This window comes from Tauraco erythrolophus, chromosome 6 (assembly GCF_009769465.1).
Source record: "Tauraco erythrolophus isolate bTauEry1 chromosome 6, bTauEry1.pri, whole genome shotgun sequence".
Lineage (NCBI taxonomy): Eukaryota > Metazoa > Chordata > Aves > Musophagiformes > Musophagidae > Tauraco > Tauraco erythrolophus.
In genome coordinates, this window is record NC_141470.1 from 63,675,927 (window position 1) to 63,701,497 (window position 25,571).

Genomic DNA, 25,571 nt, shown 5'->3' on the forward strand with positions numbered 1-25,571 from the left:
TTTTCCTAGAAGAAATACTGCAAATGCCAGAAATGAAGCAGAGCAAATGTCTGTTCCGTTTGCCACCATGAACGCTTACAAGGTGCTGGAGTCTGGAATACGTTCTGTACCACTTCTATACATGCACACATGTAAACTCATACATATATGTGTATATACATGGGTAGAGGCTTGTATACATGCATACATGTATACATGCATACACACGTACAGAGCCCACATATGTACATGTTTGAAATGGGCTGTATATGCTGTTACGTTTCCCAGAAGTTCATTCAAGTATCTCAGTTCTGTCTTATCATCCTTATACCAGAGTAACGGATTGTACAAGTATCTTTCTGCATTTTGGCCACTGCATACACAATGTGTAACCTCATATATACAGTATCTTGTCTGAGCCGCAGTGTAAAAGCAGGAATGTGTTACTTGAAAATGCTGAATTTCTGTCACTTGCTCTCTTGGTAGGACTCACACGCATGTATTTGCTGGGAGAAGCACATGAGCAGCAGCTGGTGCAGCTCCTCCTGTATGAAGCTGCAACCTGATATGTTCCACTGGCATTTTGCTCCTGTGCGTGTGTGTGTGCACAGACATGTACGTGCGTATATACGCCTCGTACCAGCACAGCTGCACAGGCCTCAGACTAGTCTGCAAGCTGACGCTTTCCAAATTGCTTTTTTTAAGGACAAGGGGCCACATGCCTGGAGCCATTACAGAAAAAGCCAATCTCAGCATGTGGCTCGTGCACAGCGAAGGGGTCGTGGGTGCCAGGCTCTGCCTGTTTGCCTGTCACACCAAGGAAGCAGGCGCGTAAACCTGTCCCCGTGACACAGCTCCGCACGCCTCGCTGGTTTATTTGTCTCGCAGTGACAGTCCTGTGTTGTTTCAGGTCAGTGTGTGAGTGTGTGTGTGGGTGGGTGTGCACGTGTGCCTCGCCGAAATGGTCTCGGGTGTCTCAGGCCACCAGGACAGGGTATGTATGTTGCCTGTCAACGTGGCTGAGCGACAACCGTCGTACGTATTTTAGGCTGGTGCGTGTGTGTCTGTCAAACCCGAAGCGCCTGCCCGTGTTTCTCGGGCCAGCGGGTGGATGTTTGTGTCTCATGACCCGCGTGCTGGAGCAGCTCGTGTGCCCGTCCTTCTCCCGCTGCCCGTTTCGCACCACAGGGAACTCTGAGCACACGTGTGCACGTGTCAGCCCACTCCGCGTCTGCGACCCGCTGCGTGTCTGACAGCGACAGCCCCGAACGCCCCAGAGCAACGTCGGTCTCGCAGTGACACAGGCGCACGCTCTTCAGCCCAGTGTCTGTCTGTCTGTCAGCAGCGCAGGCTCGCACGGCTCACCACCACGCGTGTCTCACGGTGACACAAAGACAAGGGACAGACTGAGGGCCTGTCTTGCGGTGACACCATCACACGCACCTCGGCACTGCTCGTGCGTATAGTCACACACCTCGGGCACGTGTCCGTACATCCCGTGCGTGACGTGCGCGACAGTCACACAGCCCGGGCCCGTGTGTCCCTCCGTCACGCAGCCGCCCGCCTCAGACCCATGTCGGCGACACAGCCGCACGGCTCAGACCCATGTCGGCGACACAGCCGCACGGCTCACACTCCCGCCTGAGCGCGCCTCGCGGTGCCACGGCCCCGCGTGACCCAGCCCAACGTCCGTCTGTCCGTGTGCGCCGCAGCCCCCGCGCCGCAGAGCTTGGACGGGGGTCGGGGGGGGTCGCGGGTGGGGGTCGCGGGCGCGGAGACCGCGCGCGGCGCAGCCGGCGGGGCAGCGGCAGCCGGCGGGGCCGCCGGGCCCGCACGTCAGCGCGGGGCGGGCGGCGGCGGCGCCGTTAAAGGCCGGCGGCGGGGCGCGGGCGGCGCGCAGGGGCAGGGCTGGGTTGGACGCAGCACCGGAGCGGGGCAGAACGAGGCGGCGGCTGCTGCAGCCACTTTCCCACTCACCATGTCGGGTACCCGAGCGTCCAACGACCGCAGCAGCCACCCCGGCGGTGGGCTGAAGCGGGCGCGCAGCGAGCCGGGCGGTAACAAAGTGACGGTGGTGCTGGGGGCGCAGTGGGGGGACGAAGGCAAGGGCAAGGTGGTCGACCTGCTGGCCACCGAGTCGGACATTGTGTGCCGGTGCCAGGTGGGTGCCGGGCCGGGCCGGCTCTGCCCGCCGCTCCCCAGCCCTGCTTTTCGTGCTCTTGTCGGCCCCCGCTTTGCCTCCTGCTCCCCTCAGCCCGGCGCTCTCCTTCCCGTGCGGGTCCTCGCTCTCTCGCTCCCGTGCTGCTTTGCTTTTTCCTCCCTCTCCCCAGTCCTGTTTCCCTCCGCCTGCCTTCCTTCCTTCATCTTCTGCCGCTCCTCGCTCCTGTTGGTTTACTTCCTCCCCTCCCCGCTCCTTATTCCTCCTCCCCGTCCCCTCTCCCCCTCTCCCGTAGCGAGCGCTGGGACGCGAATGCGCCTCGGTGGGCAGCCGTGTGTCCCCCAACCCCCCCCCCCCCCTCCCGCCGGCTGCGCCTCGAAATGCTACTCGGAAAGAAAAAGCCCTGAACTATAAATATAAATAGCTGACCCTTCGCGATAAGCGACACAGGATCCCGAGGTGCCGGCCGGCGGGGGGGACTGGGACCGTCTGCCCGGGGCGGGGCGGGGGGGGGCAGCGCTGCCGGGGGCCGCTGCTGCCCGGGGCGGCTGGGCCGGCGGAGAGCCGCGCTCCGGGCGCTTCCCGGCGCAGAGTCGCCTTGGGAAGCGGAGCCGCAGGACCTGGGGTGCGGTCAGTTGCCCGCAAGGCTGTAACCGTGCCTGTAAGGGGGTTGGTGCCTCCGGGCTTGTTGCTCCTCCGGGGAAAAAAAAAACAAACCAAAAACGTTACGAGCGGGCTTGAAGACCAGCTGCTAATAAACCTCGTGAGTTTTAGTACGCTGTACTGCAGGAGCTTTTTTGAATACGTGGGTTGTGTTTCCTGTAAAAGGTCTGTGAGTTTATTCTAAAAATAGTTTAAAATGAAGCGTGAGTAAAATGGAAAAAACAAGTTATGTAAAAGTACAAGATTTAAACAGTTTGATGAAAACAGGAAGCGTCTTACGTGGCTTTGCTTAGATGCGTTTTTGAATTGAATATAATGCAAGGATTCTTAAAACGATCTGTTTGTCAAGTATAAACCAAATTAGACACAAAGGTGATCCCAAATAATAGTAATAACTTTTAAAAGAACTGTTTTCAAATATTAAATGTGAACATGTTAGACCAGAACTGCTAATCTGTTCAGTTGTCCCTGGAAACTATGTGACAACCACATTAATGAGTAATCAGCTTAGTCCAGCTCAGTTATTATGTACCATGAAATTTATTCCGCTGTAAAATGTGTGATAGCTACAGATATCCTTGAATCTAAGCTGATAAATCCAAGGATGTTTGTGTAATTAAGTATATTATGTAAATAAATGTTGTCATGTGAGTTAAATATTTAGAAGGTGGAGGAAGTGTTTTTTTTTTTAATTGGAACATTAAACTCCCAAGATCTTGAATCACCTTGAGGAGAAGTTTCTGCACAAAAGTGAGCTAATGAATATGTATTATCAGGACTATAGCTAATTTTCCATCTTTATTTCTCCCTTCCCCAACAATAAGCTGTTGCTAGGAATTTAAACACAAGTCTGATAATTGCTTTGGTGAGAAAACAAAATTTAAAAGTTTTAGCTGAGGAGGAGCATTTCATACAGGCTTCAGTCAAGCAGTGCTTTCTCAGGGGTTTGTTGTTATTACTGCAAGAAATCATATTGGTTCCTTTTAGACCTGCTTTTGAGGGATGCCCTGAGGCTGCTTTCAAGAAGGATTTGATGTCCATACAGAGAACTGATTTGCAAGCATGGCCCCTAGGTGCAGCCTCGGAATATCCTTTGAAGGATACAGAACTCTGCGTGCATGAGCGTGCCAGAAGGGTTAGTGCATTAACAACAGGCTAGATGGCTTAGATGGCTTAATATGCTGCTGGGCACATCTAGATCGTCTTTCCGTAGCCTAATGATGAGACTGGGATGGATGGAAGGCAGTTGGATCTAGAGGCGCTCTGAACTCTCTTCAGAATAGCGTTCACTGATACACTACCCCCTCACCCCTCTGTGTGTATGAGACTACAATAGGATTGGTAGTGCCTTGATTCAATGGAAGTGTCTTCAGGATTAGAATTTAGGCAAAAAGATAAAACATTCCATAAAATGAGAAAATAAGAGCAATGATTTACTTCTGAGTAGCAGAAATTATACAAATGAAGTGAAAAGTGATTTTTAAAAAGTATTTAAGTGTGTTTTTTTGTTTTGTTTTTTTTTTTTTTTCAAATCTGGCAATTTGAGGATGCTTTTTAAAAAGGTGCCATTTTAATAGCTTAATATTTCATACTTTCAAAGCCAATCATCTAAGTAGATAATAATGTATTGGTTTTGCCTCTCTTAGGACTCAGATGGTACTGTTTAGTAAAATAGGCATGTATATAAGCGTGTGAACAGTACTAGCTAGCGTTGTCTCAGTGTGGTAATGGTAGGTGATTAATTTATGGACCTAATCAGTTTGAGGGATACTTTATTAATGACATGTACTGCCAATAAAAAAACCTCAGCCTTTGGACCAGAATCTTTCTTCATGTTCCTCCTAGAAACAAAGAAAAACTTTCTTAGTGCAATAGCACTTGTGTACTAAATAGATTGCTTAAACAAGAAACACTGATGGTCTCCCTTATTAGAGACTTTAGGAAAATGTCAGAAAAAGTTCCATCAGGCTTTTTCCTGATGTCCTGTCCGCTCTGTTTTCTGCGACCTTGATGGAAACAGTGTTCAACAGCTTGTTTCAGTCCTCAGTGAAATGAAAGTAAGGCAAGCTAGCAAATGACTGACTGAAAGGGGGATGTTTATGTCTTTTAAAACAATGTCTCAACTAGATGAATTCTTCATCACAATAGGATACTCTTTGATCTAACATTTTTTTAAAGCTTCCCCCACTTTCTGAGTAGAATTTAAATTCAGGGCCAAATTTGAGTTTGAAGAGCTTTCTCAAAATAGTAATTCCCTAATATTTCTATGGAAGGAAATAATTTTCATTAAACATTTCTCAAGTACTTTTAGCTTGTTGATTTGGTGAGGAGAATCTGTGATAGCTAGATTGCTGTAGAGGAAATGAAATAGTATTTCCTGGGGTACTGGAAAGAAAGGCAAGCAGGCAAATGGGAATAGGGAATCCTTTAGAGCTACAAGGGAAGCTTCAAAATATGTTAAATAAAGAAAATTCTGCATTAAAACTCTGGCCTCTTAAGTTTTCCTGAGTTTTCAGAGTTAAATTTCACATGAGAAAAGGAGGCCTGCAAGAAAGTTGGAGAAGGATTTTTTGCAACAGCATGTAGTGATAGGACAAGGGGCAATGGCTTTAAACTGAAAGAGGATAGATTCAGATTAGATCTGAGGAAGAAATTGTTCACTCTGAGGGTGGTGAGGTTGCTTAGAGAAGTTGTGGATGCCCTGTCCCTGGAAGTGTTCAAGGCTTTGAGCAACATGATCTAGTGGAAGGTGTCCTTGCCTATGCCAGGGGGGTTGGAACTAGATGATCTTTAAGGTCCCTTCCAACCCAAACCATTCTATGATTCTGTGAATTGAAAAGTCCCAATTTGTTGATCATGTTGTTTCTGTCGTTCTCAGTACTTAGATTATACACAGTCTAAGTACAAACTAATTACAGTACGTACCATAATTCATTTTTCACATTAGCGACACTGAAATATGTGACAAAATTCTGATATGAAATCTTAGTTCACCTGAAGTAATTGACTTTTTTTCACCTGTATACTTCAGGCATTCTTTGTGAAAGAGAATGTTTCAATAAGGGTAAAAGATCTCTTGATGTTCTCATAGACGATGCTGAACAAAACTTTTCACAGGCTGCTTTCATTAAAATACCAGATACAAATGGCTCTTTCAGTGAGCAAAGGCATTCAGAAGCAGAGGCTAATATTTCTGTCCTGTTGTGGCCTCCTGGGGCATAGAACTGTCACATTATGCTGTGCAATACTTTTAATCCCTGTGTATTTTCAGGAAAGGGTACAATCAAAGAGTTTGCCTGCAAATGTTTCATTTTGATGTTTCCTTTAAAAACAAGTTTTGTGTGTTTGTTTAAAGCTTGTAACTGATAGAATATCAGATATAAAGAGGGAAGTTCACCTTTTGCATAGCCTCTTAGAATGTTGTCATAGAAAAAGAAGTCCTAATGTAAGCTTAAGTAATTTGGATGCATATAATCGTATTAATGAAGAGAAGTTTGGTGGTGTTCAAAACATGGCCATACATTCTCGCATCACCTCATATGTTGTTGTGTGGCGACCTTCAAAACTAGAGCTTGTGACTGGTTTTATCTACCTGTTTTTTTAATTAGATAATTTCTCAGATCTATTTTGGAGCATGATCAAACCTCTACAGCTGCTGAGGTGATGTGCCTGCAGAGGTACCACTTAAACTGAATTTTTTCCCAAAACGTCATACATAGAACTGCTGTGGTAAGTTCATAGTTAACTGAGGACAGCCGGTTGGTCATACAGTTCTAGCTGTTTCCTTACACTGAGTCTACATAAGATACACTTGTAATAATAAATTTTCACTGAACATGTTTACTGTATGGTTCTGTATGGGTGTGAATGGAAAAGGAAGTAGCATGTGTTGCCATGTACAGCAGGAGAAGTACCATGTATCTTTGCCAATAATGGTAAACTTGTCATGAGACACCTTCTCTTCTGTAATTTAGGTGTGTGCCAGGAATGTCTAGGAATTCCTGTTGTGATGGAGAGTAAGCAATTCTGCCTTTCCTGAGGAAGTTTTCTTGTGCAATAAACTGTTTGTCAACAAAACATCTAAAAACACTGTAGGAAAATGCCCCATAAACAATTTGATAAAAAAATTTGAAGGGGAGGAAAGCTCAACGTGAAAAATACAAAAAAATGTTGCTAGTGAATTAGTGGAGGCCCTGTGATAATAATCATTACCTGCAGTGGGTTTGATCTCAGTTACTGAATGGATTGGTGAAACAGTTGCAGCACAGCTGTATGTCTTTCCTTCACTTCCTACCGAAACCGGTGACAGTGATTCAGCAGCAGTGACTAGTCCAAGACAGTTTTTAAGATTTTTCAATCCTTCACTTGGCACTGCTGTTCCAGTGCTGCCCATGCCAATGCTGCACTTGTCAGACCTGTGACACTTAACAGCATCTGGAAGTCTGGAAACAATCTGCCTGATGCTATCAGCATTCCCTTAAGAACTGGCATTGAAGAAACAACACAAAATTCCAAGAATGTGGTTGCGCTAAGAGCTGTTATTAGATTTGTTAAACTTCACTTATTAATGTGCTTTTATTTTTCACTAAGTATGCAGTCACTTTTTAAAACATTTCCTGTATCCAAGTCAGTATGCTTTCAAGTTAAGAATTGTTGCTTTAAAAAGGAGTCAACTGATCTTTTGAGACAGGTGGACAAAAATTATAGTCAATGTTAATACTGAAGAAAAACTAAGGAGGTTGGAAAAGGTACCAGAAAAACTTGTTAAGGTCTTCTGTGGTTCAGTAGTTGGCGGTCATTTGGAACAAAGAACTTTAACCAAGCCGTACACCAAGGACCTTCAGTGGCTAGTTTTCTCTCTGTTAATATCCACTACGAATAAGCTTGAGAACGGCTAACCAGTAAGAAAAGCCTAAGAAAGTTTTGGGTAGGAGATTTGCTTTCAAAATTATGTCAAAATGATGTAGGAGGGTGAAAGGACATGCCCAACACTTATGATACAAATAACTGTTGCATATTATTGGCAGTCTCCTTATTTCCTTGTTCTGGTGTTTTAACGAATGCAAAGTAAATCCCGTATATATTGGAAATGGCACTCTGAGGAATGCAAAGGAGCGTACTGTGGGCAAGTGATTGAATAATAAAAATCAAATGTGGCAGAAATGCCAGCTGAGAAGTTTTTCTCAGTGGTTTGTATGCAAAACAGAGCAGTTTCCTTTATCCCTCTGTTGTGCTGCTGACATGGCATGGCAGAGCAGCCACATGCTGTTGTGACCATCCCTATTGATCGTGGGCTGCTGGAACTCTTTGCAACGGGGATTAAATTAGTGCAGTTTTATGTGATGATTACGTGGAGTTAGAGGCCTGTTGGCTACTGTTTTTCTCTGTGCGTATGTATCATGTTGCTCTACTTTCAGTGAGATTTAACCCTGATATTTAGTATAATTTCTCCCTACAGGATAAAGTAGCATGTAAAGACTTTAATCTCCTAATGATTTAGTGCTTGATGGTCTTCAGTGAAGAGATTGATGACCTTGGAGTCATGAGTGTGCAGTGACCACAGGACTGTTGTTTCTGATTTCTCTGATGTTTGGGAAGGTTAATAATTCCATTTGCACACACGTGTACATTCATGCAGGCATATTGCTTTGGAAATAATTTTTTGCAAGATTCTCTGCACATAAACAAGTAGGTTTTATTTTGCTGTTCAACACAGGAAAGGGCTCATTAAGTATGAGTGTTGGTTTTCTTAGGTGCGGTATTCAAACTTTTTGCAGCACTCTGTCATTTGTAAGATATTTTATCCAAATTTTACTTTTCATTTTGCTTATACATATTTGCATGCTACACTGTATCCTTTTAGGATTTAGAACAACATGGTGACACTGCTATTTTAAACTAGCCTCTCCTTTGGGCATCAGGGAGATCATCTCAGGACCACCAGGATTATAAATACTGTATGAGAAGGTCAGGTTTAAAGTTTCCAAATCTCCATAAGAAAGCAAGCTTAATTTTCAATCCCTTTCATAAAGCCTGATAAATTTATTATCCTCTACAAGCATCAAAAGAAAGCAGCTGAAAATTAAGCTGAAATGACATCTGTTGTATTTCATTCCTGTTGTAACTCTCTGGCTGTTGTTAACTTGTTTACAGATAGAAGAAAAGTTGTGTTCATATCCTTGGATCATATTACTTCCCACAGGGACATGACTACACTTCTTCAGAAGAGAGGACTGAAGATGAGCAGACATGTCTAGGTTTTTTATGTTTGATTTCCTTTATTTTGAGATTCTGCTAACATTATTCAGCATGCATTTTCCACCATAGTGCTTTCTATCAATATACCTTGAATTCATTATTTTCTTTACATCTTCTGCTGGAGCGAAGTGTGTGCTTTGTTGCAGTGGTCTGTCATAGTAGATTGTTTTTACATGCTTTGGCAAAATTTTAAATCAGTTTGAGAGAAAATACTAGAGTTTACAAGTGTCTAGTTTGTCTACAATGACTGTTGTTTAAAACCAGATTTGAATTAGACCTCGCTTTTCCGGTTGCCTTTTTCAGGTAGTTAGGAAGACTAAGGTCTCCATATAAGTTAGAGTCACTTTTCATTTGTAGTGAAGGAAGAGAACAACATTATTAGTGTGAAATATGATATGGGCTTCCATTTTGGATATTTGCATTAGAGATATTTTATATATTTCTTTAAAAGGTCAAAAGTTTTGCTGAGTTCTTCTCAAGAGTTTGTGTCTATAATTATATTAATTATCTCATTAGGATTCAGGAGGTCTTCTTCCATGGGAATTCAGGAGTTTCTGAAGAACTGCTATCGTGATTAGGAAGGTGGAATTTCTTTATGTCATAGTGAGAAGGGACACAGCAGGAACATGCTTGAACAGATACAGGCATCAGACAGCTGTTCTGTGCAGTTATTCTTACTTGAAACTGTTATTGCACATGTATTCTTTGGGAAGAAGAGCAAGGCAAACTAGATTGGGCTCATGAGGATTGGCGTTGAGGTGAATACGTAGAACTCACTCCAGCTCCTTGTCACCACCATAGTTTTAAAAATCGCTGTTCCCTCAGTTCTTCTGGTCTACTTCTGATTATTCCCTAACCTAGTTCTTTCCAATGACTTAGGTAAAAAAAAAAAAAATTATGATCCACTTCTTGGAACCGAGTTGGGGTTAGTTGGGGAGCTGTCAGATGATAGTTTAACTGGAAAAATTAGCAAGAAAACAACTACAGTAAAGGAAAGTGTAACAAGCACCTATGGCAGCAACCTCCCAGCTGGAATGTACAGCACTTCCAGTCATTTGACAAAAGCTTTCACACACAGGTGACTTTGTGGCATTGTGTCTAAGGGTCTGAGTGTTCAGAGCACTAAATGAATTGCATTTGTCTGTGTTGCACTTTCTTTTTTTTTTTTTAAACCAGTGATGTAAATCAAGAGAAATATCATGGAAGGGAATGGAGTTATACTGTTATAACATTGATGTAAAAGCCAGTTATGCTGGTAACGCTTTAGCTGCACTTATTTAAGTTAATTCCAGGCAGTTGCTAATATAAGGTAGAAATAACAATCTTCAATTAAATTGTAAAGAGAAAGGAAAAAAAAAGTTTATGTAACAGTGCTCCTTGTTTATTCAGAATCACACATGAAATGCTATAAATGGAAGAAAATCAATCCAGATAAGAAAACTGAAGTATTTTATAGTCTGTTTCATAGTATGATGAGAGGTGTTTGGCCTGCAGATGCAGTTGAATTTCAGAAAATATTTTGCTTCTTTGGTGAATGGAATTAGTACACCTGGGACACGTATAATGAAAAGAGATGAACAGGAATCAGCACTTGCGTTCAGATGCAGACTTCCCAAACGGCTGGTTTGTAGCTGGTATTCCAGTTCGTAGATTATAAATTCGTAGATTGTGATGCCAGAGAGGATCATCTTGTAATCTTGTCCGAGTACCAAGGACACAGTATTCTAGTAGCAGTTGCACCACGGCCAGAAGGAGAGGTGTAATACAATCCCTCTATTCCTACTTGATAATCGCATGTATACATGTGAGATTCGCTTTAGGCATATCAGGCAGTACTGAAACTGTGTTCAGACACCTCCATATGCTTCCTAGAATAACTGTCTCCCATCCGATGTTTGGCCTACCTTTTTGTTTCTGATTCATTTATTCTAAACCTGATCGTGACATTTTATGCGTTCCGTGCTTATACCAATTGGCGAAGGAGCTCAGACTGCTGCGGACTGCTGGTATGGTACACCACGCAAACAATAGTGGTGTTAGCTGCAGATCTTCAATAACAAGTTTCATTTTTTTTTTTTTTCTCCATTGCATTGATTAACATTGCTAACTGGAAGAGGGTGAGAACTGATCGCTGTGGGACCCATCAGAAACATACCTGTTTTGTGTTCATCCTCTAGTTATGATTTGGAGCCATCATCAGGTTTCAAGGTATTTTATATGTGCTCTGGTGGATTTTCATATTGATCTGGTTTGTTAATCAAGTTATGTTTGGGCATTGTGGGAAGCACTGAGCAAGTGAAAGATGTGCTAACCAGTGGAAACATCTGAAAACACTCCTTCCACATATGCAGAATGTAGTGTCCTGCACATTCCCTGGCTGCCAAGCACAGGCAGAAACACATCTGAGCATCAGGACACATTTCATTCTTGTTCAAATGTGTATCATAAAGCTAGGTGAGAGGAAGGAGTTCCTGCTGCAGGTATGAACAGCCTCACTGCTGCTCTTAATAGGAATTCTGTTTCTACCTTGGGATGTTTCCACTGCAGAGAATAGATGATTTAAAAAAAAAAAAAACACAACAATATGGAACAAAACATCAGCCTTGAAATGGCCGAGCACTTTGGAAGGTGGATTTGTTTCTTCATCTTTTTTATAAGTTTTGCTAACAAGATAAAGACTATGTGTTCTCCTCTGCCAAGTTCTTCATAATAATTATTAATTCCCTGAAAGATAGTATTTATACAAGCATACGGTTGTTAACACTGGTAAAATGGAATAGCTTCTCAATTGAGTGTATTGATGCAGTGCTTGTGTTCACATACTTTAGAACAGTAATCAAAGTACATCACTGCAGTGCAAGGATCCAATATCACAAATAGGTCAGCATGTAAAAAACTTGGGAAAGTATTTTCTTTTTAAATAATGTGCTTGAAAAGGATTTGGATGTTTTATGAGGCAGCTTAAGTTCCTTTAGCTCCTTCTGGTACTGGGACAACATGTACACTTTGATTATCAGAGGTCTGAAAATATAGGTTAAAATCTTACAGAAATTTTTGTTTGTGTCCAACTTAAACATTCTTTAAAAATAATTAAAACAAGACAAAACAAACTTCACCATACAAGATTACTCTGCTCTGAAAAAAATGCCGAGTAGGTTTCCTGTTGTTTAACTCTTGAAAACAATATGTTGCAATTCTTTCCGTTAATTTAAGGTCTGCTTTCCAACCTGGAATGACAGGCATTTTAGCTTGTTGAATTTAAACCATATTGCTGGTGGTCTACTGGATCTTAGAAGAAAGGAGGTATAGCTTACTGCACCATGAGGTAACAGTGCGCTCCTTAGGCAAAATATATTGAAATTATACATATTTAATGCTGTTAATAGAGTCTCAACTTCTAGCACTTTCAAAGTTAATAAAAACTGATTTGTTAAGCAATGTAGGTACTTTCAAAAGGCTGAATACTAATTCTTCACTCCAGGCTATGAAGGACTTCAATGAAAGTTATTTTTAATTAGGTGCCTGATTTAAATGTGAAGAACTTTTAACACCTGTGAAATACTGTTAGAAACAAGCGTTTATCTGCTCTGAAACTTTAATATAGCTGATACAAAGAACAGCAGCCATGGGCTGCACCGTCAAAAAGTATTGCTGTATCTAGACAGTGCCTCAAAGGAAGGGTTTTTGTGTGCTCTCTGGAGATGAGCTTCCTAAATGATATTTTGGTCTTTTTATTACTATAGTAAGATACCTATCCTGTTGTCTTTGGCTTGCTTCATACTTTCTAGTTCTCAAGTCCCACTTCATTGCTGTGGTTTGCTGTAACTGATAGCCCAAATCATCTGCACTTGGTAGGTTTCCTGCATTTGATACAGTTTTAGTAGAGTCACTAGAGATTAAACAGAAGGGACACAAGTGCTACTGAACATGCTGGATTCACTGCAGGAGAAGAGAGGAAGGTTTCAGGTTGAAGTGGATGCTAATGTTGAAGACACTGCTGTCATCCCAGTTACACTCAGCCTTTTGGAGCTCCAGCAGCTCACCTAGTGGTTTCTTCTTCAGAACAGAATTTTCCCATGCCAGGGTAGTTTAATGGGAATACCCAGGTCTCTCAGACTTTGGAAGTGAATGCTAATTGCTATTTCTGGTCATACCATTGTTTTGCAATATAGATGATGCCAAAGTGGCACTAGTGATTAATCTGGCAGAAGTTGTTGCCTTAACGTTCCTTTTTGTTAGAGAAGTTTTTTGAAGAACCACAACAGAAGGCAGATACCATCTCTAGAGACCTAGGAAGGTGAGAATGGTGAAGGATAAATATAATTCAGATGAGATCAGTGGTGCACAGCAGAGATTGTGGGATCTGGGTCTGTATATTAAATGGAAACTCATTATGCAGAGCTGCATTTGAAGCAAGGGCCGAGCAGATAAACCAAAGACGACTTGGTCCAGGCATCCTGAGTGTCCTCAAACACTGTCACTAGGTGTGTTAGAGTTGACACCACTTTAATGAAATACCATTAGAGGAAAAGAAGGGAGTTTACATGGTTGCAGTGTACCAGGTAGTTCTCTGCACCTTCAATCATGTAATCTTCAGATTAAGCCCATACAAGCTTTTAGGTTCCCCTTATACTTCATTAGCAAAAGAAATGGCTCATATGGACCCTATATTGGCTCTTAGAACTCAAGTACAATTAGAAAAAGAGTAGATATCTTTAGTATCTGAGTTATTAGACTGCTAATAGGCTATTAGAATATCTATGAAATGGAACATGAGAAATTACTGAGATGACCAGATGATCAATAGAAAGTATCTCCTCAGACCAGCAGTACGTTTTGCAAGTTAGATCATGTCTGTTGGGCAATTCAATGTTCTGCTACCACTTTAATTATATTTGTAAAAATGTAATTAATCAAGCTGGAAAAACATACTCAGAAGACATTTGTTTAGGAAACACAGACCAACGTAAGCAATGCACAAAAACAGTTCTAGAGCTGTCAACATTAGCTTTAGATTAGAGAAGTGTTGTTTTATAAGGTCTGTCACTGAATTCTTGGTTTATATTATCTGACCAGAGGGACTGAAAACGCATTCGGAGATTTTTGGCAATTAGAGGATGTATCATTTCTGCTGATCTTTCTGTGCTTCAGCATTTTTTTCTAATGGATGCCAGCTTTCACAGCTGGTTGATTAATGTCCCTTTTTAAGCATTTTCTAAAGAAAGAATCAGCATTTGTCTGGGTATCAGTAGTTCAGGAAAATTTCCAAAACCATAAACTATCTTTCATAGGCATTCTCATACTGGTATATCCCACCTTCTAAAATTTTAGTATACAAGAAAACACTTCTGACTATAATTTAGAAGTACTGTTATATCAGACTGAGTCCTGAAGCCTGATTTCATTTGTTCATATTTGTGTTGAGTAAGAAAAGTGGAATATGATTATAGTATTAGTGACAACAAATACTTTTGAAGGAGCTGTTTTCTCAGGAAATGTGAAAGTTGTTGTTTGTAGTAGAGATTAAATCAATGTTAATGATGGAGTTCATTCTGTCAAAGTTTCCATCTTGCCATTGTCTGTAGACAAGCAGAAAAGGCAAGCTATTTGTCTCAGAAGTTACTAGCCTCTTTCTCAAGACAAGGTTATTATACCACTATAATAAAATGAACTAGTGTTTCAATCAGTGCAATCCATCCGGTCTCAGACTTCTTAAATCCCATGTAAAGGAGTCTCCTGCATGGTTTATTAACCTGCTAGATAGTTCAGTACCTTTAACTATATCTAGGTTCCTGCAACAGGCTGCTTATCCCTGTGAGGCAAGCTAAATACCCTGGATGGTTCTGCTTTCTTCAGGATTCTGTGGACAAGTTATAACTCTGCATTAGCAAGACGTCTGGGAGTCCTTCCCAGCCCAAGGAGGAGCTACCCAGCAGTTTGCTAAATCAAATGAAATTTGTGCGTGCACCAGTTTTTCTGACTCCTACTCAGCTCTCCCTTAGCAGGTTATCTGTTTAAATTCAATTGTTGAGCTCGCATCTTCCAAAAGAAGGTCAAGGGAGGTGATTCTCCCCCTCTACTCTGCCCTCGTGAGACCTCACTTGGAGTATTGCGTCCAGTTCTGGAGTCCCCAACATAAGAAGGACATGGACCAGTTGGAGAGGGTCCAGAGGAGGGCCACGAAGATGATAAGAGGGCTGGAGCACCTTTCCTATGAGGACAGGCTGAAAGAGTTGGGGCTGTTCAGCCTGGAGAAGAGGAGGCTCCAGGGTGACCTTATAGCGGTCTTCCAGTACCTCAAGGGGGCCTACAAGAAAGATGGGGAGAGGCTGTTCAGGAGGGCCAGTTGTGATAGGACAAGGGGTAATGGTTTTAAAATAGAGGGAGGTAGATTCAGGTTGGATATTAGGAAAAAATTTTTTACCATGAGAGTTGTAGAACACTGGAACAGGTTGCCCAGAGAGGTGGTGGATGCTCCATCCCTGGAGACGTTCAAGGCCCGGTTGGATGAGGCCCTGAGCAACCTGATCTAGTTGGAGATATCCCTGTTCCTTGCAGGGGGGTTGGACTAGATGACCTTTGAAGGTCCCTTCCAGCCCTAACGATTCTATGATTCTATGATTCTAAAATATGAGATTTACTTTTGTCATATTTAAAGGCTTATTTCCTAATGTTTTCCTCCATCCCACTGCTTAAAAAAACCTTTTTTTTTTTTTAACCCATAGCTTTTATTTTCTTAGTGTTCTGTTTCAGTTTATACCCACACTTTGAAAGGAACATCAGTTGCCATTTTCCTGTATATTACACGCAAACAAATGGGCAAATGAGTAAATGAAGAGTAAATGAAACTCCGGAAGAACATGTGTTATTAATTTTTATAAATTACTCTCCTTTCTCAGAATTTTCATGTAACAACTCCATTCATTCAGCCAACACTTTCCATTATTTGCAAATTACCAGTGACCTTCCAGTAGATGCCCTCATTCTAAGACATCTCTACATCATTCAGACCTTGTATCAAATCCATGAAGACTTGTAATGTTTTTTGGAAAATGGAAGGCCTGTAGCACCAGAGCAGACAAGTAGTCAGGAGAAAAAGTTACGTCATGACAGAACAACAACAAATTAACCCTGTTGAGAAAACTGGACCTTTAATTTTTAAAACTCTTACTGTTCAAATCAATTCATGATCTTGTTCTACTCACCTTTTCCCAAGTTTGTGTGTTACCTCATCATTCTCTTTTAAAGCCATTGACAAACAATCAAACATGAGCTCCTATTCTCAGGTCTGGTAGATGGTCGTATAAGGTATGAATTGTAGCAGACTCCAAAAAGTGGTGGTGGTGTTAACTGGGAAGATCATCCCTTGACAGGGAGGTTCTGTGAAGCTACAAAGACTAGACATGCTTCCAACTTCATACAGACCTTCCTCTTGAACACCTAGAGAAGCAGTAGCTGTTGTGGGTGGTCAGGCAGGAAGAGCCTCCATTCAAAAGGAGACATTGGGCATCGTAGACTTAAACCCAAAGAAATGACCATGCATAGATGATGTCCAAAAAGGATGGCCTTGTGTAGGCCTGTCAGAAGCAGGACTCCAAGGGTGTCTGTAGTTCAGTACAGTTTTGTTCCCAGAGAGCTTCAGTTCTCTTCTAGCTTCTGCCACCACTCCTGCATTTACTCTTGCTCTGCCCCAGTCATGCCTTGACTCCGTGACATCGTGATTGAGCCTTTGTCCAATACTACAGCATCTCAAGAAACTGTAAGATGGAGAAACTGATCTAAGACATGAATTTATAAATAAATCAAATCATCTGCTGAGAGTTTAGAGTGGTGGTTTAAGACCATTAATGTTCAGATGTTTCTTTCTGTTGCAGGGTGGGAATAACGCAGGCCATACTGTGGTTGTTGATGGGAAAGAATATGATTTTCACCTATTTCCTAGTGGCATCATTAATCCAAAGGCAATTTCTTTTATAGGTAAGACAATTTTGGAACTTATTTAATAAAGTAACATTATGTGGTAGATAGTTGCAACCATATTTTATAGTAGCAAGCAAATGAAAACATACAGATGACTGTCAGATTTACTTTAGCTTCAGCTGTTTGACTTTCATTTTACTGCTGCTTTAACATGAAGAGTTATTCTACTTTCAGTGTCAGTTTAGTTTCTGCTACTAGAAAACTGAAAGTAAGAACCTCCTCTTTCTATCATGTTGCTCTTTCTTAGGCTTTATGCTTTAACTTTGGATCCCATCCTCTACTTGCACACTCCTTTTATAATTTCAGAAATAGATATGCTATTCTTTGAGGACACTAAACCTAGCCCTTAGGCTAAATAAATAATAGGATTTATCACTGGCATCTCTGTACTGACTTTCCAGAAACAGGTCCCAGGATACAGGGCTCTGCTTGGAAGGTTATCATCCAGTCTCCTTTTTGTTCACATTACGAGCTGTTTCAGGTGATGTTGTATTTCACTGTAAAGCTGTTTGATGCAGATGGCATCATAAAAAAGTTTACATTGCTCACTCGATATTAAACTCATATTTAAGGGATAGGCAAATTTGGACAAGTAAAAGGCTTAAAATTATGATTCTTTCTGACAGAAAAAAATGTATACAGAACGTGCAAGAAATGAGTGTAAGTTTTAGTAAGTCACAGAGTGTCAGTTTTGTTCCATTTGATAATTTCTAAATGGATGATTGAAATATATGAAACATACTTTTTCTCTCTGCTAAACATGGTGTATTTTCTCACTGTCTGATTTTTTTCTCTCGTCAGTTAGTAAAGACTATAACTTGTTATCCTAAATTTAGGCTGAGACAGACTCTTGTGGATATTTCTGATGTTCCCAAGAAGGAAGCAGCATCTGTTTTCAGCCCACTGCATCAGTAGTCCTCAACTTCTCATCAGTAATGCTGTGTGTTGCTTGTGGATTCTATACTGTAGCTCAAAAGCAGGGAGGAGGCATTGCTATTGTATTGCAGCACTAGTTGGAGCTGAGTTTACAACAAATACGTGAATATTGGCGAAAACTTAAATATTGTCACACAGACTTGTCAGTGTTGTAAGGCCACAGACTTCTTTGAGCTTTTACCAGTGAACAACTGAGGCTGAAGTCGTGGTGCAAAGTCCACCACAAAGAGAAGAATCCGCTTACCTCAGCTGGCTTTGGTCAGGCCCAGTGCCTGCATCTGAAACGAGCAAGCTGTTTTTTCTGATTTTAGCAGGCTTGTAGCTGCTTACCCAAAATGAGGATTTATCCAAAAAGTTCTCAAGATCACTTTGTGACAAATGTGAGAAACTTGGTCTTACTTTTTAAATAAAATTTCAGACAGCAAGTGTTAACATGCTTTACATCCTAAGAATGAGTATTTTATTTCTTGCTTTAAAATAAATCATTTATGTTCCCAAAGGTAATGGAGTGGTTATACATTTACCAGGCCTATTTGAAGAAGCTGAAAAGAATGAAAAGAAAGGTTTGTATCGAGTAATTTTTAACCTTTCTTTATGTTGGCAGCCAGGTTGGGGTGTTTTTTAAGCCTTTGTTTCTGACCATGAATATTCAGTACAATAACATTCTGGATTTTAAATGATGGGGGGGAAAAAGTATTTAAAATGTTGAATAGTGTTGTAGTCTTCAGACAGATTTTTCTAAAGCAATCTTTTCAAGGGTTTTCAGGGAGTTTTATGGCCTTTTAATACCAAATTAGATAGAAAATAAAATCCTAAAGTGTGTGGCAAAGCTCTCTTTAACCTCAAACTGAGACGATTTAACCCAGAGTTTCTGTGTTCCCATTTCTGTGCCCAAATATAAACTCCATTGGTTCTGCTTTGAGCAAGGCTCCTTCTAAGACCTCTTACATCTTAAATTGTTTTATGATTCCGTACATATAAATTCTCTGTTTTCTCAGCCACAAATGGAGTTTAAGTGATTTATCATATAGCGAGTTAAACAAGAATCTTTCCTTAAAATGAGAATTGCCTTTAAGCCACAGCGTTCTGGCATTAAGAAGAAGCAGTAAGTATCTTTGTCCGTACCAAAATGAGAAAGCTGAAAAAGTAAAAAACGAAAAAAGTTTTTTAATGAAAACGTTGTGATATTTGATATTCATTTATGTTTTATCTGTTTTGTCTACAGTCTTCCTAACAAGAAGCTATATAAACTAGAAGAGAGACATAGAAAAACTAAAAGCAAATCTCAGTTTGACCAATCAGCGCAGCTGAAATCGTACTTTTCTTTATCTCTTCTGACAGGTTTAAAAGATTGGGAGAAAAGACTGATTATATCAGATAGAGCACATATAGGTAAGCGAATGATTGAAGGAGAAAAAACTCACAAACAATGGCTTAGCTCATGGCGCTAAACTACATTATTACTCCACAGAGCACTCATATATTTAATCTAATACAGCCTCTTGGTATGCTGTGTGTCTGGAGCATAATAATGGAATGTGTATCCGCTGGAGAGTGATGTTTTATGTGTTTCCACACTCTTTAAGGAATGCTCTCTCTATTTTCACATGAGGAGGCCTGTGCACTGTCAACGATAACAAAGGCACTTTGTCTTGAAATTATGTCTGTCATTTAAAGAATTTTTTTTTTTTCTTTGTCTGTCATTTAAAGAATGTTTTTCTCCTTCGGTCTCCCACTGTGTCCCTTTGATTTTCCATTGCAGTGTTTGACTTTCACCAGGCAGTAGATGGGCTCCAGGAAGTGCAACGTCAAGCACAAGAAGGAAAAAAGTAAATATTTTCAGCACCTTCATTTCATTAATAATTATGCAAATTTGAAAAATCGGTGTAATTTTGGAAAACAGAAATGCAAAGTATCTCTGAAGAGCCTTGTTGATGTTACTGATTCTGTGACCGTTCTGCTCCTGCTTATGCTAGTGAACAAACTCTGAGGTGATACTGAAAACACAGGGTATGAATTCTTACATATTTCTGTTTTCTGCACTCCTACCAAATCCTCAAAACTCTTTTCCATTAAAATGAGATTTCCAGTCCAATTTGATACCAGACTAGTGATGCTCTTCTGAATCGGGTCTGAGGTGTTGGCACGATTAGGTTCCACACTTGTAATTGTTTATTGTATGTTCACTTACACTTCCTGGAGATGATAGTTTCTATTTTAATTATAATCTTACGCTTTAGCACAGTGTGTCATACTTAATTATTCTGGTTTCTGAAAAAACAAAGGTTTATGTGAACGCACTGTACTTTTCCCTCTGTTAGTCTATTCGTTTTTTTATCCGATTGGATAATTTCAGCCAAACTTGGCATACAGAAGAGATCTCAAAATTACTGTATTTCTAAAATGCACATGGAAATAGGCATGTAGGTAGGGAAACAGTTTCATTTTTATCCTCATCAAGGTAAAGGCTGCAGCAATGGTTCATAGGGACAGAGATGGTATGAATAATGCCAAAGCCAGAGGAAACCAGTTTGATCGCTCGCAGAACTGGTCGTTGTTTACAACTATGGACAGCGCTGCAATGGTGATAATGTGAAAATTACATTTGTTTCCTATTGTTCGTGGTAAGGAATGTAGTAGTACCACAGGATAGTATAGTAACTATTACTACTGTATAATGTATGTATATACACACATAGTTTCAACTAAGTTTGTCTCAACCAGACACAAGGCTTAATGCTTTACGACATACCATTAATATTAGCAATATTTATGCAAATCCATGGAAGCATGAAAGTTGCTATATATTTGTTATTATAGAACTTTAGTCTTTTTTTATGTCTCAGATCTTCTGCCCAGTATATGATATACCGAAGAGCTTTAACAAAGTTACTTAGTGTAAAGCATATTTTTGCATGTATTTATACATGTTTGGGGGGTTTCTTTTTAATTAGTATTGGCACAACAAAGAAGGGGATTGGACCAACATATTCTTCCAAAGCTGCACGAACAGGCCTTCGAATTTGTGACCTCCTTTCTGACTTTGATGAATTTTCTTCAAGGTACAACTATTTTAATTTGTAAATATTGTGTTAAAAGTGATACATTTTGGCTGACAGATTTGCTTTTAAGGAGATGTTTTGAAATATGTGTCTGAATTTTGTATATAAATTGTCTAGAAGGAGAAGAAAACTGGAAAGAACGTGTATGTGTGTATTTCCTGTACTTCATAGAGTTTCTCATAATTTAAAATGTAATTTTATGCACTGGGACATGCACTGGTTGAGGTATCGAAGTTCTGGGTACTTTCTCCCTATAGTTCTCGGTATATACTGTGTATAATATAAGATGAGTTCTTGTCAAAGTTTCTATGAACAGTAACTCAGAGTGTTCTTCATAGATACAGTTTCAATATTTTACAGATTTAAAAATCTGGCACAACAATACAAGTCAATGTTTCCCTCTTTGGAAATAGATATAGAAGGACAACTGAAAAAGCTAAAGGTAAGGATTAAAACTTGTGATATTTGTTCAGTTGCAGAGAAAGTATAGAAGAAAACAGTAATATTTATTTTAATTAAAAAAGTAGAAATTAAGTGTACTAGAACTGCTACGTATTAAATGAATTTATTAATTTAAATGAAAAATGCATGTCTTCATTATTATAAGACTTTTTAATAAGCAGTAGCTATGCTTTGTACTAGAATGTTCTCTTATAGTAGGCATTAAATGTTATGGATTATTTACTTCTATAATATTTTACTTTTTTGACATAAAACAACTGTTGTATTAACGTAGTCAGGAGAACACAGGGTGACACTTGCATTTAGCAGTCTTCATCCATGACTGAACTAGTCTATCTGAGAGACTTCCATGCTTACTGAAGAATTGTTTGTGGAAGCTGTGTTTCGAGATCCTGGTATTGCAAGAAAAATGCCTTTTTATAAATAAATTCAGAAGAGCCACTGGTTAAAAATCTTCGTTCATAAACATGTAAGAAAAGAGGATGCTAAAAAAATCTCTTACCTTTTCCAGGTTTTGTCTGGTACTTGTTCAGTCCTCATACCCTACCTTTAAAGATATTTTTAGTATTAGTGAGTAGTGATTTTTTTTTTTTGACCTTGCATTATTTTTAAGTCCCATCTCAGTGTGTCTAGGCTATAGACACACTATATAGAGACTGTATCAACAAAATGAGGTAGGATGCAACATCTCTGTGAATAGAAATCGTACAGAAATTATCGTATTCTAATGCCATAATAAGTCGTGTTTTCTCATGTGAGTGATTCAATACATTGATTTGTTTTCAGTAGAATATAAGCTAATGGTTGTATTTTTCAGGTAAAACAGTTATTGAAGCTGATGCGTTAGGTTTATCTGCATGTTTCGTGTTTCAAAAGTGAACACTGTTCCCTGCTTCCAGCCATTGTCTGGGGAAGCTGACATTTCTACTCAAATTTTCAGGGATATGCTGAAAAAATAAGACCCATGGTTAGAGATGGTGTGTATTTTATGTATGAAGCTCTTCATGGCTCCCCAAAGAAGATTCTTGTTGAAGGAGCCAATGCAGCATTACTTGATATTGACTTTGGTAAGTTAAATTCTAAACTTGATTTAAGTCCTAAGAGATTAGTTTTATTTTGATTAGTTTTATTTTGATTTGTGTTCATATCAGCTTAGCAAACAGCAGGAAAATAGAGAAACAAAATGGTCTTTTTAACAGGAACAGATCTCCCAAAAGTAAAGCACAGTAAGCCAGACATTGTATCATTAACAGGATTAAGTTCTTGGGATTTAGATAGTGATTTTTACTGCAGTTTATTCCAGTGGAGTTGAAATTTCAATCCAGATATTCTTTTCTTTATTACTTCTAAATGTGTGCGCTCATTGCCATACATTCCAGGCAGCCATTGCAGTGCTGCTGAGATAATTCCTCTGCAGTGGAGGGAGGATTAAACTGTAAGTCTGGCTTCTTCAGTTGATCTCTGCTCTGCTCTCTTAACAAAAGTCTAATTAAACCACTTAAGTCTCCATGAAGATGGAATGAAGAACTGGAGAGGTGCTCCAATGCAGAGTCACAGTGTAAAGATCATGAGTAACCTCTTAAGATTTAGAAAATTTGCTGCAGATACTCAGAGCTACTTATGAGGAGCACTGGGAATGTCAGACTGTGACCTTTACACCAGGCTGTCCATGGATGTTGCAGAAATACTTTCTGTGATACACAGGACAGGGAAAAAAGCTTTACACAGCAGCAGCATCCTGTAATGGATCCAGTGCCTAATGGAAATAGTATTGAGGTGCTTTTAAATTTCTCCCTTGTGGGCAGTCCTCAGTGGAAGTTGCAAAGGATGAATGCTTACGCATTGGAACAGACTACACATACTTTAATACCTCTTTAAGCATAAGTAGTATGTTTTCTTACTTGTCTGGCTCAGTAATAACATGCTTATACAAATTGCCAGGATAAGTCAGCTATTTGAGTGGAATAAAAATCCTTCATTTTGGGGGGTTTTCTGTGGAGATTTAGAGATCCAAAGATGTATTTTTCACTACAAGAGGAAGCAATATGGGGAAGAACAGCTTAATTTTTTCTGTTAAAAGCAAAATGGGGACATGTAATAAGAAGAATTTGCCCTGCTCTTTGGCTGCTGTTTGAATTTAGCTTTAAAGCCAAACGTACAGCCAAAAAATCTCCTTTTCAACTCATAAAGGAAAATCAGTCTTTTGTTGCTTATCGTTGCTGAAACAGGGTTGTGCTGTTGTGTTTTTCTGACAGGCACGTATCCTTTCGTGACTTCATCGAACTGCACTGTAGGTGGTGTGTGCACCGGGCTTGGCGTTCCTCCCCAGCACGTGGGTGACGTGTATGGTGTGGTGAAGGCATATACTACTCGCGTGGGAATCGGAGCCTTCCCTACTGAGCAGATTAATGTAGGTTTAATGTTACGAAATGCAATATATACCGTTGCCGAAAAATAAGGTCAATGGGATGGGATAAGGGTACACCAATGATAAATAAGCACAACAATGGTAATGCCAAGCAATCACACTCATGAAGAGAGGAGAATTACATTATAAACTTAAGGTATTTTTCTTCAGAGGAGGGAAATATGAGTGTGATGATGTTATATTACAGTGACCACACTTTGGTTCTAATGAATGAAGTGAAAACAGATTTCATCATTTTATGTAAAAGTGTTTCAGTGGCAAATAGTTTGTTGTGGACTGGAACTGTCAGTGCATTGCAGGAAAGCTTAAATTACAAGATAAAAACTTCTGTGCTTAGCAGCCTGTGTTCTGTGTCACTTCTAGAATAAATGTGGTGTGTGTGCCAGCCAGTCACGCACAAACTGATCAATAAAAAGAAGGGAAGAGATTTTGGTTCTTTTAAACTGTCTATTGTATTTTCATTAGCAAGAAACCAGAAAGCTCAGGGTATTGATTATGAGCTATGCACACAGCAATCTCTAGGTCAGTGATCCGAATCTAATTTAAGGATTTACTCACTAAAATCCTTTCTCTAATGGCTCAAATGAATTGGTGATATTCTTTAGTTTTATGAATCATGAGTGTAAAGTTTTTCTTCTTGGTTTTTAGCACATGATAAATGCTGCCAGCCCAAAAGGAATAGCTGACGATCACATACTGTGGTAGAACCTAGGAGCCCTAGGCATGGTCAAGGAGTTTGACCTAGACATTGTACAAGCATTGATCTTGTCCCAAGCATTTACAGTCACCCCCTCTAAAACAATAGATACCAAAAAAACAGATGAAGAAAGTAAACACAAACAAAATTAAAAACAGGACTGAATTGTCAAGGAAATCTTCCTGTCAGATGAAGAAGGAAAAGCATCTCCTTGTAACATGAAGCAGTCATATTAAATAATAATTTTGGAAATGCCTTGTGACTGGAATACAAAGGTCCTGTGCATAAGGGGCTTTATTCTCCTCCTTAGTCCCCTACTAATAAAACTTTATTATCTTTTTCTTTTTTTTTCCTGCAAAAAAGCCGTGGAATTGAACAAATATGTTTTTCTTGCTGTTCATCTGTATTTGTTTAGATTTTGTTTTCCTGCTATTTCTCAGTGAAATGTCATCAGCATTCTTTCTGTTTTCTTTTAGGAAATCGGAGACCTTTTACAGTCCCGTGGCCACGAATGGGGAGTAACTACAGGCAGAAAGAGACGCTGTGGCTGGTTAGATCTTGTCATTTTGAAATATGCTCATATGATCAACGGATTCACTGCGTAAGCATCACAGATTTTGCGCTACATTGGGAAGTGATAATTTTGTGCTTCGCAGAATAAATATGTAGGTAACGTTAATATAAGTCCAGTAAAGTGTTACATTTTCAATATTAAATAATTCACAATGGGCAACTGAGAATCGTCTTAATGCTAACAATAATCCAATTTCTTTGACTTTCTTTTTTCAAATCAGGTGATTTTTGCAGCATCATAGCAGTGAATTTTCATATGTGTTCTCACTTTACTTACATCAGATGGCCAATGTAGATTGCATCAATATGCCAGTTTTCTAACAGTTTGCTCTGGTGTTCTTGATCCCGTGCTTTCATACTGTCTTATGTCGTGAT

The 25,571-nt window shown here is 40.1% G+C and overlaps 1 protein-coding gene across 1 annotated transcript in view; it reads left to right on the top strand.

The window, feature by feature from the left end:
• The first annotated feature begins 1,957 nt into the window (after positions 1–1,957).
• Positions 1,958–25,571, top strand: part of ADSS1 (adenylosuccinate synthase 1) — a 28,884-nt gene continuing 5,270 nt past the window's right edge. Inside the window, exons 1-10 of the mRNA XM_086612972.1 lie at positions 1,958–2,140; positions 16,933–17,035; positions 18,475–18,537; positions 19,316–19,366; positions 19,737–19,803; positions 20,929–21,036; positions 21,397–21,478; positions 22,439–22,565; positions 23,754–23,908; positions 25,100–25,224. Coding sequence (XP_086469098.1) covers positions 1,958–2,140; positions 16,933–17,035; positions 18,475–18,537; positions 19,316–19,366; positions 19,737–19,803; positions 20,929–21,036; positions 21,397–21,478; positions 22,439–22,565; positions 23,754–23,908; positions 25,100–25,224 — 1,064 coding nt within the window. The remainder of the gene's footprint in view (positions 2,141–16,932; positions 17,036–18,474; positions 18,538–19,315; positions 19,367–19,736; positions 19,804–20,928; positions 21,037–21,396; positions 21,479–22,438; positions 22,566–23,753; positions 23,909–25,099; positions 25,225–25,571) is intronic.